Raw genomic sequence first — 15,526 nt, 5'->3', positions numbered from 1 at the left:
AGTTGATTAGAAACACATTCTGGTTTTAGGATGTACATCAGCAGAAGAGGATGGGGTTTATTCGCCAGGCAAAATGCATTTTTAATTTCCTAAATTACTCAAGTTCTCCAAGTCAGACCCATTTTTAGCACCACTTCTAGTGGCACATAGCAAACCACCAGCCTCGTCACTCAACAGGAACCACTTTAGCACTGGTTCCTGGAAATGTTAAATTCTCATCAACCACCTAGACATTTATTAGTTTAGAAGCTAGAGACAATAACACAACTCTCCAAGGCTACCTCTCTCCTATTTGTTCTTCAAACTTCCCCGGGCACTCTATCCTTACATGTATAATTATTATAGGAAATTTCCTTAGCCAGTGATGTATTTGGAAAAAATACATAATAAAAGGATGGGCCAAATGTTTTTAATAGGAGCTGTCTGCCGAAGCTGCTGAATGCTAGGGTAGCAGAATACCAAGGCTGCCTAGTATTGATTCCATCTCATGACTCCTTCTTCCATTCCCTGCACATTCAGCATCGCTGCCTCATTTTTGCAGGTTAATTTCCATCCCTGCTTCCGTTTTTCACTGATTTGCTATACTTCTTTGCCTCCTTCATTCTTCAATTACTGACTTTTGCTCTCTTGCTCTGGTTCAAAATCCTGGTCTCCAGGAACGAATGCTGTTGTCCACCACCTGCATGCACCAGCATAGGTTAAGCCATTTTAGCACATAGAATTCCACCACTTCCTCATTCTTTCTTTGTTCTAACCCCTACTGCTCCCTTTCCATGTCAAAGCTAGGTAAATTCTAATGTGTGCAATTCTCCTAAGCCCAATTCTGTCTGTGTGTCGAGATTTGTTAGCCACAGTACTTACTTAATATAACTAATCTTCAGAGCTGAAAGAGAAATTGCCTAGCCGCATTACTCTGCTTCTAATATAGTCTCTATGAGTTGGTCTCTGGAAAGCTGATGGCTCACAGGCATATCCATTTATCTTTATGCACCCTCTTCCCTTTCTTTATGCCCAGCCATTCCCTGCTAACAACTTAGTTCACTTCTATGAGGCAATTGTTGTATATACTCCATTAGTGTAACTCGTGCCTCAGTAATGTGATAGATCCTAAGAATAACACCCTTTTTTCTATCACTGCCAATCATGGATGACGTTCTACTTGAACCAATCGTATCTTCAGTTCTTGGCTATCACTCACTCTCCAAGCAGAACGTCTTCTCAGACACACCACCAGACACCTTTAGTGTTACAAAGCTACTAGTTTCTCACTTCCTCCCAACCCAAAGCACACTGCTCCCTGCTGTACTTAAAAGCTCTTTTCTGACATTGACGTTGCTTCCAACTTACAGGAGATAGGGACCTTGTTTCGGACAAGGTGGTTTGGGAACTAGGTGCTGCCAACGCAGGTACCGTGGCAGTTGACCCCAGCACAGTTGCCGTGATGGCCTCTTTCCTTATCTTGGTACTTTGATCCTGAAATTTTAGGAAAAAAATAGTTACTGATTTCTGAAAAAATTAAACTACCCAAAACATAATATCTAACACCTATAGACGCAGATACAATCTGTTGAATACACTATTGGGGGAAGGTATGACAGCTCCTTCTCATATATTACTTATCCAAGAATCAGTCTTGATCATGGTTGTCCGCAAGCGCAGGTGCTTTAGGTGCTTATATAGATGCCTTCAAAAAGTAGCATTAAGCATAAAGCAGTACAGCATGACAAAACATACTGTCATTTCTGTGATTTTCAAATCAATCCTGTGAGCCAGTCACCTGCTCTTAACATATCCCTGAGCAAATGGATGCCCTCGTTTGTGAAATAAAAGATAAAGCCCCATGATTTTTGACTACAAAGGTGTTTAGACAAAATATGAGAAAAATAAATTGTGTGGACAAAATACTGTGTCAAGAATAACGAGAACAAAAATATAGTTTCTATGGGTAAGCAAAGTTTTACTTTGTATAACTCCAGATATTTGTACCTTGACAATAAATATATATTCAAGGTAAGTAGATGTGGAGTTAAGAATAGCAAGTCTATACTTACCAATCTGCACCTAGCTTCTCAATATTTTGGTCTTCAATATTTTTGACACAATATTCTGTGAGTGATTCGTCTACAAAGGTGTAACAGGGACAATAACTGGTCCTTCTCTAAGAAAAATATGGGACCAGATGTATCAAAGGATTTTATCCATTCTATGTCTATGGGAAAATGTGTTCGTACATATGGCCCATGGTTTTCACAATCCCAGTGTTTCCAAAAAACCTGCCCCAGTGTGCTTTCGCTACTTGCTCCCTCACCTTGTCATCTACAGTCTTAGTGAGTGAACAATGTTGTATTACGATTGCTTAAAGCTTTATCTGATATTGCATTACAATCTATAATATTAAACCTGGAAAGATGATTTAACAGCAGAGAGAATAAAGCTATTAGCATCCTTAGGGAAGTATGCCATTAAGTTAAAGGAAGACTATCTGCAAATGAACATAGTGTAACGTCTGGAAAAGGACTAATATACTACTACAGGGAATTGTACGCAGGAGCAAATGAACAGTACGTTTAACAAAGAATATCACAAACTATGTGTGGTGCAGCGACTGGTTCTCGTGACCTGTACCTGTGGATTGGTGTCTGTGACATATATACCTGCATGCTGACTATGAATATGGTGTGACACCAGGAATTAGTAAGCAGGGAAAGAGTGGCAAAGTGGTAGTACAGAAAAAAGATGGAGGCATGTGTATTCATGTAAATCTGCACATATGAGAAACCATGCATAAGAAGATATAACAGTAGTTGTAATAATTGCTATCCTATCGCAGTAGAAACTGTCCATGACTGATGCGAGGTCAAGGCATATTAGACGCTGAATACTTACAGGCGTCGTTGATACTGTTTCAGCGTTTTCGGTATGGGAGATCAAACGTGTTTCTTTCCCACCAATGATGTTGCCATCAATCTGCCATGAGAAAAGGGAGCTTTTCAGAAATGCACAAACAATATTGGATTAAGCATGTCTCAGTAGCCATTAAACATAAACATTTCTCCTTTTCCCTTTCGTGTTTGATTCCATATTATGCTCTTTAAGTGCTGAACTACTGAGTCCAGAATCCACAGTCCCCTTCCCTCTACACTAGAACAATGTTGGGACTCTCCTCCAAGCTTGACATGCAATTGCAAGTTATTAATTTTACCAGGAGTCAGGAAGGATGTGGAAGGCTCATGGAAATATTTAACAGGATGCTAAAGGGAAGACAATTATGTGGTACAGCTCTGGCTCCTTGAAGAGTATCATGGACAGGTTACAGGTGATGCTTAGACAAGGAGTTTTAGGATTCCTGTGTGTCTCCTAAATCAACATGGGAGGCTCCAGTTCTACACATGCTGGTCATTTGCCAGTGGCCATTCAATGTAAGACAGTGTCTACTATAAAGATGATTTATCTCTTCCTCTTCGGAGTATTAATCAGCATTCACTAGAATAGCTGACACAAGCGTTCTGACTTTATCTGCCTTAAGTGCATATTGATGGGTTATTATTGAGCCTGCTCTGTTTGCACCCCGTCCTCAGTGCTTGTTGAACCTTGTTTTGTGTTCTTGTGTTCTTGTTCTCTGCTTTTTGTCCCTCCACTTGCTTATTCTTTTGCCTTTTTGTTTTTGTGTTTTCATTCCAGTACACCTTACAGTGGAACCCTTGTGCAACCTGTCTCCATGTTTCCCCTGAGTCGAGTTTCCAGCATGTTCCTCCTGAGTTTGCTGGGTTCTACTTCCCAGACATGCTTTGTGTTGCTCACCTGTGTTGCCGAGGCCAGTACCTACAGTACAATGTAATTTTCTCATGATCTCCGAGGTATCTCAGTTACAGGGAATTTGCAGGGTTATCCCTAGACATCCTTTTAATAGGACTTTGTTTGTGATAGCAAACATTGAGGGAGACAGGGGACGACCGAATCCTAGTGACAGATTAAAACATGTGATTGAACATTATAAAGAGAGACATCATGCTATGGACATTTGGTTGTGCATATCATCTCATTCCTCCCTTGCACACATCTTTATCTGTTTTTGGTGAACTTTGGCCCAATTCATAAGGTTTTGTACAAATATTTGTTGCACCCTTACAGATTACTACTCCAGATGGAAGTAGGTAATGAATGGCATATTACTGCTGATGTTATCAACTGTTTTAGGAATATCTTCAGTAATAAAGGGATATCCCATTCGTTGGTTGACAATAACAGTATTCAATTTACATATTGCTGACATGTAAACTACACCATCATGAAACATCTGGGCTTCAACTAGTAATTTGGACCGGGATTAAGACAGATTTGCATATGGATGGGTCCAAACTGGGGTGGCCTGGTGAGCAAAAGAGCAATGGATTAAACCCAGATCTGTGACTGGGGGTGAGTGTTTGCATTGTTCAGCACTCCATCCATCCTCCTTTTGTGTTGCTTCAACTAGTAATCACATGCTGCTCCAGCTAAGCTTTGATCTCAAAGAAACCACCCGGTTTCACTACTAGTGAGTTTACCATTGCATTACTCAAGGGTAGAACGGCTGTAACCAATTTACAGCCTGTATGGCTGAAGTTCTAGGATGAGATCACAAACGCCATCCAATGAATATAGTTTGAAATGAAGGTATCTGAAAGAGTGGAGCTTAAATTGAGAATGAAAAGGGAATCATTTAATTTTAAGACCGAGGAAAAGAAGCAAAAATCTGCAAGGTCACAGAGGACTTTGCACATCTTTTGGCAACAACAGTTACTGATATTTGTGAGGGAGCTGTTCAAGTGGCATATGGTCACTGTTGGAATAGAACCATAGCCATAAAGATTGAAAAACCAGAGAAGGAAGTGTGTGTGAATACCAAAAGGACTGTTTAGGGCATCCTTTAGCAATGTTGTTTCCTGGAATTGCAGTATTTCAAGAACTCGAGAAAAGGGTTTCAGCAGAGCCAAACTTAAGTGGCACTTGTAATGAGGAACACACAAAGACACGTGATGTACTGTACTACAGTCAGGATATTTGAGTGTTAGGGAGAGTAATTTGACACCTCATTTTAAAGATTTACAAAGTGCAGATCCAACTGAGCTTTTTGTTTATGGATGTTTTGCCAAAGTGGTCAGCAGAGTCTTGTTGGGGCAGAGTCTACACAACTGTTGATCGTACACAGCCTATGTTCCATGGAGTATGGGGTGTATTTAGAGTAGTGTTTAGAATGTATATCCTGTGGACTGTGGGAAACAGATGCATTCAGGAGCTGGGCTGTTGGTGTGGGTTCTTTTCGGGTGATAAACTCTACATGCGCTCAAATTCTTTCAAGAAGGTTCACAATCATGGTTCACTGTTTTGAGGCTTTAGTAATGAGAGCATTACATCCACTAAACTGATCGGTTTTATGGTACCATTTGAGTACAAAAATATAACTTTCACAAATATCAACTTCACAATATTGACTACACATGTATTATCAAAGTAAGCGTAGTGAAATATAGATTTACAATTCTAACTCGAAACCTAATTACATTGGTGATAGATTGTAGTTGATATTGTGGAGTCAATCTTATTGAAGGTCGGTATTAAAAACTCAGCACTAAAACTCTTATCTTCTGGCCTGAGTGATACAAAATGTCCTCTCACCTGCTACATATTTGACATCCCAGATAAAATCACACCTAAATATGTATTTGCTTTCAATAAAAATAAATAGCTAGTATTCCAAGGACAATGGAGAATACTGTAATTACCAGTGAAGTTTCTACGGATACTTTCTTCAGCTCCTCCTGATCCTCAGGTTTGGCTCTTGATGCCTCTGCTGTCTTCACCACAGACGCTGTGCTCACTGTCATTGTTTCTGTTTTCTGAAATGAGGTCTAAAAAAGTGAAAAAGAATATTTAGTCACTGTCACCTCTATGTCCAATCCTGGATGCCTAGCAGACTGGGTAGCACATGCAAAGAACCTCAGCATCCTGTAGCGTGCAATAAAGCTCTCTATTAGCCCCATGGCATTAGGAGATACGTTTTCAGCTGTTATATACCCAAGGAAATTAACATTGGAAATGGACTCTTGGAAGAAACTGATGTGATGTGAGGAGCATTCCATGTATGATAGTGTACATGACAGAGAATGGTTGATAAACGGGCCTAAAGTCAGAGCCTCTAGCAAATTTGCCCAGTGTTCAAGAAAACTGGTCCGTATGACAAACACGGTCCTATACCAAAGAATACCAGGTCGAATGCCCAAGGCAGATGTAGACCTGTAGATCACATCTCAGGCTGGTTGGCCATCCAAAAGAAAAAGGATCCTATGGTACACATCAAGGACTTAGGCAACAATGCTCAAGGCTAATGATTGGTAATCCACAACTAAAGACTCATGTATCCCAAGGGCAAAGTCTAGTCAATACATCTATGAGACCTGTGGGTGCTCACGTCCAGGATGCATCTGGTAGGTCACATTCTAAGGTCTAATGAAGCTATTTGTTGCCAAGATCAGAGCCTGTATAGACTATGCCAAATACCAGTAGGTTAACTGCACTGTGTGCCAAAAAGTTCAGAGAAATGCGTTCAATTTCAAATACAGGTAGTGTAGGAGAGTATTAAGCTAGAAATAAAGACATTTTAGCTGTGCTCTTGAAACTGGATAAAACAGCTACAACCATTTCAAACATGATGAGGGCAGACCAGCATCTACATGCAAGACTGACACATGGAATAGCTGTACCAATTGCAAGAGTTTAAGATTCATTTGGGCCTTCTCAGGAGATTTACATTAGTGTGGTATTCATTCTATTGATTGATATCCAAAATGGCAGCTGTCATACAAGCATAAATATAGAAGTAGAACATCACTAGCCATTGTAATCATTCTTTTTATTGAGAATGTTAGCTGCTCTAACTATACTTCTATATGCATATTGGCATTTTCCACTTGCTGTGTACACCATTCAGAAGCTGACACAGTATTGGCATTCTACTGAGAATAATTGAGATTATGTTGTTTGCAAAATGAGGACAATATAGTTCTTGATTCAAATTATGAACTTTTAGACGGGTTATTCCATTGTCAACATTAATAAGAGGATCTATTTACCATAGGACAATCTTAATCCATTCTAAACAAGGAAATACAATTGTTTTACAACCATAATCTATGGTATTCACTGTATCGAGTGTGAAAGGACATACGAAAGAGTCAGTGCCCCAATAGTGAAACCTGTTTTGCTTGACAGGAATGAAGCTCACGGACTAGTTTTGCTGCTTTTTTATGATTAAAAAAGTCATCCATTGAGTATGGTTTAGATTTGGTGGCACAACTTTGCTGCATTTCTTCTTCCACAGTCTTACTTTGTCCTTAGCCAAGGTCAGAGTGCTGACTGGTCCAATATACAACCTGCTCAACAGATACCGTGCCCAACTCACAGGTAGCCCAGTTTTAGGAGTCCAACTGATCTCAAGCAACCTTCAATCACATAACCTAGTTAAACCCAGCACTGAACCCATGAACCTGCTGCTCTGCTCCAAGCCTGCAATAGCATAGCCAGCTGTACATGCCACCACTGCTGGAACAGAAGCCTAGTCCAACCCAGAGACCAATCCCATCCAGAGCCAAGCACTAGACAACTAATAGTGCAGCCCAGTACGCATCAAGGATAATTTTTCAGTCCACAGCTCTGTGTAATCTGATGGACATGTAGTTAAACAACCAAACTGTCTCTGTTGCGATCAGTTTTCACGTTATAGGAGTGAGGATTCAAGGTGGACTGAATTGCATGAATAATCGCTATCCCTTGCTAACAAGGACCTGAAAATCATGTTCCAGTATTGGTGGTCGGGTCTCCAAGTCCACGCATTAGGAGTGAGTATACTTTATTTTGCTTGTGGGTGTGCATGATTTTATAGAAGAATTCCAGTCCTGGAGACAGTTTCAAAATGCAGAACTTTTTACAAAGACCTCACGTTACTGGACGGACATGAATTAAGGTCGCCATTCGGTTTTCCTACCAAGATTCTTAGCAACATTCTCACTTCAGGTTACGTTCAAATGTTGTCATGAATGCCATCAGGAGATACTGTATAATGAAGCCTTTGCTACAAAGTGCATTGCATATGGATGTTTATTACTATTCACTATATTCACAGTATTCTCTGTTGACTGCGGGTGGTTGACTGACAGTGTTATTTACAATATCGGGCTTTCCAACCACTTTGTTTCAGCCAGTACTTACTAGGAGCCTGCCCGTGTGCACACATGGGAGCTTGAGTAGGGGTGCACGAGCCTCTAGAGAGATCGTTGTCTTCAGGTGGAGAGCCGCTTATTCTCATGAGGGGCTTCCATACACCAGCAACACTCTTTATCTGCCCATCTCAAAAATCCATTTATCTAGCAAATATTTAAGTAGATTAGCTCAAATGCAACTCATGCCGAGCTCCAAAGGTGCCAAAGCCTTTTGGTGATTTCCAACGAAGCCTTTAAGCACAGAATTAGCTAGAGTGCTGTATCTGCCAAGAAGGAAATAACAAGGAATTTTATCATTCCACCTAGAGTGCTACAGTTTTGAACTGGTGATGCACAGTTATACCCCCAAAGAAAGCAAATAAACCAGACCAGAACCAGTTTTGTAAGTATCCTAATATGCCATTATTGACTACCATCTTATGCCCGTCAGCGGTTCCGTTGTTTACAGTTCACGATGTCCAGGCCTACAGTTGGCTGTTCTATCACTCGTCGATAACAGTTCAACATCAGAATTGCAGCGGATCCTCAGTTTTCATCACTTTAAAACCACTGGGTTAGTGACTTTTGTTTCTTATTGTTTTCCTTCTGTGTGTACGACCAAATAGAATTTTTGCATGCTGCCTCTATTGTGACGGGCAACAGTTTTTTGGTAAATGATGCCACCCATTAGTCTGTATACCTCGTTTCCTTTAGTTAGGGGTTACTTTAGACAGCTACTCCAACTGTGTCCTGATTAAAAGCTGCACCGTGTTTTTCAATGCGGGACATTTTTCACTGCCATCTTAGGTAGGTGCGCTGCCTAACATAATCATTGGCTTTTTAACCACTCCTTGAGTGCAGCCTTGCCAAAGGCTAGTACGTCTGTGCCTGTCCGTACCTGGGTGCGGTGCTGTCCACATGTCCGGAGAAGGGGAGAGCAGATCTAAAACTTACTCCCCAGATTGTTTCCCACCTCAGTAAGAATGTATGTCACCAACCACCATTCCAATCCTTAGGGCCAGTGAACTTTACCACTCAATTATATTGCAAACAATGTACTCTAATGGCTATTCACACTAATGCCATGTTATGCAATGCAAGTCCGGTAATTAAACATAGAAACCAAATTGCTGATCTCATCCATCTGCAGTGCCTTAACATGCTGTTTTTAAGGGAAACGTGTCTCACTGAGGACGGTACCCCTTTACTGGATGAGCCAATTCCTCCTAATTTGTGAAATTTTGCAATTCTTGTGCATGACTTGTAATAGAGCAAGCACTTCCTCGGCAACTGAATTCCGAACAAGAAATCCTTGTTAATATAATTTCATTGCAAACAGCTACCATAAATTTCATACTGATTTACAGGCTACCTGACTCTCCTCGGTCCACTGTCACTTCCCTATAAACAGAACTATCAGCTTTAAATATTTATATACAGAATCCTTTGCTCCTTTGGGTCTTAAACCTATGAACGAGTCATCCTTATACAATCCCACAAATTTTAGATGCAACATGGCTACCCTAAAACTTGAATTATTAAACTAGGAGCCCACTCACTTTGCAAGACATACATTGGATGTACTTTTTGACTCGGCAGGTCTATTTACAAGGCACAAAACCACCCCTCCAATCTGATTCCACAACTTTGGAATTGCATTTCTTAATAAAAATGAATAAAACCCACTGGCAGCTACAAACCTTTGGCAACGGCATGCAAATGTAACTGCAATAATTTCATCCCAGAACAAAAATGCTGCAGAAATAATTAATCTATTGGCTTAACAGTGTCACCACCAACAGACTCCAACCCTAATGTTCTGTTTCATAATTTCAACGCCTTACTCCTTGCTACCCTTGATGAAAGGTGAGCTACAAAACCTTAAGCTCGAAGCTGGGAGGGCCAAAATGTAATCTAGAAGAGTAGGTGGGTCATGAATCACCCAATTCAGCAGCTTCAGCGGGGGTGGGGTTCCTCATGGGCCCCGTCTCCCTGCAACTCGGCAGACAAAATCTGATAAATGCCCCTATAAAGGCATGAAGCTATAGGTGAAGAGTAAGCAGCAACAAGGAAGAACGAAAGATGGCTAACTAGAAGAGAGAAAGAAGTAAGGAAATGTTTAGAGAAGGAATGGTGAAAGGATGTATAAATAGGTGGATGAATAAATGAGTAGATGGGGGATTTTGTGAAAGGATGAGTAACTATATAGGTGGATGACAGGTGAAAGGACAGCAGAGTAAAGCGATGGATGGACAGGTGAAAGAATGGAAGTGTAAAGGGATAGATAGATGAGTGGATAAAAAGACGAATGGATGGCAGATTGATGGACAAATTGATGCTGGATGCATGGATGGATGGCAGAATAGGTGGATGGACGGCAGAGTCAATGAATGCATGAGTGGATTGACTGAGTAGATGGATGGATGGCAGAGTGGAAGGCAGTGGATTGATGGAAGGATCGGTAATAAATGCATTGGTGGATGGATGCATGGACAGATGGATGGATGGCAGAGTGGATGTATGGCAAAGCAGATGGATGAATGGATGGCAGAGTAGATGGACGGATGGCAGAGGGGAAGGATGAGTAGATTGATGAAGGATGGATGGCAGAGTGGATGGCCGGATGGACAGACTGAAGGATGGCAGAGAGGATGGATGGCAGAGTGGATTGACGGATTGAACAGGGAAAGACTCAATGATGAAAGAATTATTGGATGTCAGAATGTAAGGGTGAAATAGAGGATATAGGCAGGTGGATGGAAGGGTGAAAGGATGAATGGATAGACGTTAGGGAGGAAGAGGAAAGGAAGGTCTTCTGGGGAGGGTTAGGCTCACTTGCTTTGCTTGCTTGGTTCCATCAGAGGTTTAGTTCAAAGCCGGGGGCATTTTATTTTCTGGCTACTCCCTTGTAGAAGAGACAACTGCACATCAAATAATGAGGCCCTTAGGTACAGAAGCATTTCACTCCATTATGCTCCCACATAAAGCAAATATTAAAGCTGAGTAAATGTCTTTCTTCTTTGAAAGGATTTATGATTCCATCAACTTTCTAAAGCATTGTTTCACAATGTCTCTGAACTTCAACACCTTGCAGCCATAAAATTAGCAATATCACCATTTTAAGTCATTTGTGACAATATTGTTTTTTTTCTCAGAGATAACTTTTACTATGTAACCCTCCAGCAGTAATGATACAAGTCCTATGCCCGCTTCACTATTTAAATCTATTTTGCAGACAAGGAGCTGTTTAGACTTATTCACACAAATTAACCTAGGAGGAACTCTTGCAGACCATAACTAACAGCCTCTCTACTAAACCCCAAATGATCCTTTTCTATCACGGCATCTAAAGACACTCTCATTAGCTGCATATTACATCCTCCTGACTGTCTTTAACACCTCATTACAGCACTGCATTTTTCCACACCTCTGAAAGGCAGACACAGTGAGACCTATGTTAAAGAAGCCCAACAGGGGAGTCACTGACAAGATAATCTTAGACCAACATCATTGCTGTCTTACATAGACAAACATATAGAAAAAGTGCTCTGTATCAGCATCAGGACTTTGCAGAATTGAATGACATAATGGACTGCAACAAGCAACTTTCATCTAGGTGACAGCACCCAGCTGGTGGTTCTATCAGCCCTCAATCATTTCCACAGTCTCACTGATAAAGGAGAAAGTGCCAAACTAGTCTTCTTAGACTTGTCTACCGCATGATACAACTGACCACAACATCCTGCTTAAGACCATCGAAGCAGCGGGTTTCATTGGTATGGCCATGAAGTGGATGGCATCTTTAATTTCAGGTTGATTACAAGTGGTCACTCTTCCTTTGTACTCTTCAAATGTCAATCATCTCACCCTTTCTGTTTAACATGTAAATTAGGCCCGTAACCCTATGTCCCACCAAGCAAGGGCACCCTCTTAAATTAAAACATTTACAAGATAATACTCAGCTTATCTTTAACTTATCTATAGCACAATATTCTTCCAATCAAAAGACAAGACCATTAACAGAAACACTGATCACCATAAGTGTATGGATGGCCAACAACCTCCTCAAGATGAGCCTGGCCAAAACCAAGATATTAATTCGTTCCACATCATCAGTCACAGATTGAAATACAATCTTATGACCAGATAAAATCGGTAGCATGACAGCTCCTTCAATACTAGTGCAGAATTTGGGAGTGCTCTTTGACAGAACCCTCCCCGATAGCCGAATCCAGGAATGTGGTCAATACCTCTTTCACTCATATTCTAAAAAAATCCTTATCTTCACGTTACCAATTTGCATAAACTAGTAGTGATTGACATCATATGATTGTGATTACATCTTCACTATGCGAATTCAATCTATCTTGAATTGCCAGACACAATGTTACATTGACTGCAACTTCCTCAGAAAGCTGCAGCAGAAGTACTTACAAAAACTCCCAGAAGAGTGCATACACCACTAGTACTGCAACCTCTGCACTAGCTGCCCATTCAAACTTGGGTAACCTTTAAGGCCCCAACAATAGTCCATAAAGCCCTACTCTTCAGATCATCTTTCTTTCTGGCCAATAAATTTAGCTTTTCTCAACTGTCGTGCTCTCTCAGATCAGTCAATCAATTCATGTCTGCCAGAACTAGGACCACATCGGTCACTTATGGAGACTGTGCTTTTATTACAGCTGGAGCCAAGTGAATGGGGACTGGAGTAGAAATGCTAAGTACACTTGACTGATAAAGAAAAAGAGGAAATATGAAGCCAATGTAAGAAAGCAGAAAGACCCAAGATAAAGACAACAAAGGGTGACACCAAGGACGTGGAAGAATATAAGATGATAATAGCCAATAAGGTACAGATTCCATGGACCATTTAAAGAGGTTACCAGAACTTCCTGGAACTCCCCACTAAGGTTTAACCATTGAGAATAAAGATACAAGACCTTGAAGACTTAAGATGCAAAGGAGACAAAAGTGGTGAGTACCCAGAGGACCTTAAAGCAGCAGTGTGGGTACTCTGTGGCACTTCTCCTTACTTGACTATTTAGGCATGATAAGGGGTGATTGAGAATGCCTGCACCTATTAAGGAATGAAAACCTACAGTAGCAATGTTTCTGCTGCATGTTTGCTCAAATTTAAAGGATTAACCTGGCTTTATCTTTAGTGCCCCCAAACACAAACTCGTCTTGGGCAATAATGATGTCAAGAAACCAAAGTAATGACTGAATTCTCAGTGTCAAATATATATCTCTTCTAACCACCAGGGCATCGGTTTCTGCTTAGTCTAGAGGTAGGTTCGTCTGTCACCACTAAGCCAAGAAGTGGACCACAGTGCACAGTTTAGAGGAAGGCAGAAGGACCTGATGAGTGCACCACAGACCTGAAGAAGCCCACCCCACATCTCCATCTGAAAGACCGGTAAGCACTGATGAATCCACTTCTCCTCACTGGTGCATACATGACTAGTAAGGTTAAATCCTCACAGTTAGGGGACTTCTGCCAGAAATGGCATTTCACTAGTTAGATTTCCACTTGTGTGTCAAATGAAGTATGTCAAATTGCATGAAATGAATCAAAGCCTTATTTTCCCTCTCCAATAAAACTACTCCTTTAATGGAGACATATTCAAAGACAGAGTGTAGTCTAACAGCCAAAGCGAGAACACCTAGGTGTCATGATTAAAGCCTTCAGTAGAGCATGTAGCGTCTTCAATGGACTTCAAATACTATTCCATACACGTTAACAGTACCAGATATAGTGCTATTGGTCTGCGACCATCAGAGAAACAATAGCAACTTAGTGTTACCTACTGCCCTAGCTAGTTTCTGAATATGCTACTGTGAGTGCACCACGACGAGGCAGCAAAGAAGGATCGCAAAGGACCTGCTTCTGAAAAAGAAAACCTTAAAGGTATTGACCTTTATCTGAAATGGCACTTGTGGAATCACACAGTGATGATAAAGAGAATCAATTAAGATGGATGAGGAGCTACAAACATTTTCTAATCCAAAATGGAGTAATGCTAACTGAACTGAAAGGAACAGATTTTTAGCTGAAAGATACTGCTTCCCAGTCTCTAAGACTGCCAGTAAAAAAGAAACGAAGTGCAGAAATTTGGGGCTATAATTATAGGCACTCATTGTATGTGTGAAATCTACTTACTGCTCTTTGATGTTTTCGAGGAATACTAAATATTTCCTTCTCCCTTTCTCAGTCACAAGGACACATTGCCAAACAATTAAGGAAAACAAAATCCCCACATGCATGAAAACATGGGTTTTCTTTCATCTGCACATGGTATGTTTTGTTTCGGACCAAAATATTTCCCACAAACGTGCCATTCATTGTCGACTAACTCTATTCTCAAACCAGTATCTACTCTTGAAGACCAGTTGCAGCAATGTGCAAAGAATATTGGAGGAAGGCAATCCATCCAGTATCATCTGGAGACACTTTCACACCAATATTGACAGGACAATGGGTAATAAAAATTAAAATGTTCTGATCAAGCACTGAAATATATCATAACTACATTTTCTAGGAATTAGCCTCTCTTCCCCTTGCTCCTCTGTCCACCCAGCCACCCTTAAGTACAGTTTGACCGTGGGGTGGTTTTGCATGTTCCCAAATCCCTAGTCCATACTCCTCAATACGTGGTTAATAATCATAGAATTCTGATGGACCCATGCCCAGACAGCCATTCTATCTAAACAACCTATGATAGGACACATCCGTGCTATATACATCCTTTGAACATGTTATAGGGTGAAATGGGAGTATGATGACATGAGATTGCCAAGTTACTAGTAACAGTAATAAAACCCAAGATGAAAAATCAACTAACTGAAAACATAATCATGGTCATCATTAAGTCGTGGCATAAAATGTTTCAAGTAAAAGCAGTACATAATTTCTACCTACTGCTTTATTTAAGGAAGGGAGAGTTCATTTGGTGAATGAAGACATGTGAGAGCTTCTGAAAAGCTTCATGTTGTCCTGTGCTGTCCTTTTAACTCCTTCCAAGGCTAGTACTACATGAGTCGCCATACTTATCTGCTTCATCATTCATGCAAACAATATACAGGGGGCATGAACAGTACAAGACTACACCACGGTGTGTCAAACATGCACTCATTTGAAAGGGTGCCTTTAACATCTAAGGGGGGCGTTTATTATGATGCTACAACTGACCTACAGCCTCCCAACCCACGGCCTTCTTGATGAATTACACTTTTCAACTAACACATACTTCTTAACAATCTATATAGTTGTACTCAAAATACATACCAATATA

At 40.7% G+C, this 15,526-nt stretch overlaps 1 protein-coding gene across 14 annotated transcripts in view; it reads right to left on the bottom strand.

Annotated features, from left to right (window-relative positions):
• EPB41L1 (erythrocyte membrane protein band 4.1 like 1) overlaps positions 1–15,526 on the bottom strand; it is a 458,763-nt gene that overhangs the window by 27,005 nt on the left and 416,232 nt on the right. For all 14 annotated transcript variants that reach the window (XM_069243684.1, XM_069243688.1, XM_069243694.1 and 11 more), the window contains 3 exons: positions 5,763–5,888; positions 2,887–2,967; positions 1,348–1,473 (listed from right to left, as the gene is read on the bottom strand). In XM_069243684.1, coding sequence (XP_069099785.1) covers positions 1,348–1,473; positions 2,887–2,967; positions 5,763–5,888 — 333 coding nt within the window. The remainder of the gene's footprint in view (positions 1–1,347; positions 1,474–2,886; positions 2,968–5,762; positions 5,889–15,526) is intronic.

This window comes from Pleurodeles waltl, chromosome 7, assembly GCF_031143425.1.
Source record: "Pleurodeles waltl isolate 20211129_DDA chromosome 7, aPleWal1.hap1.20221129, whole genome shotgun sequence".
In the NCBI taxonomy this organism is placed as follows: domain Eukaryota; kingdom Metazoa; phylum Chordata; class Amphibia; order Caudata; family Salamandridae; genus Pleurodeles; species Pleurodeles waltl.
This window is presented reverse-complemented; position numbering and strand designations above follow the sequence as displayed.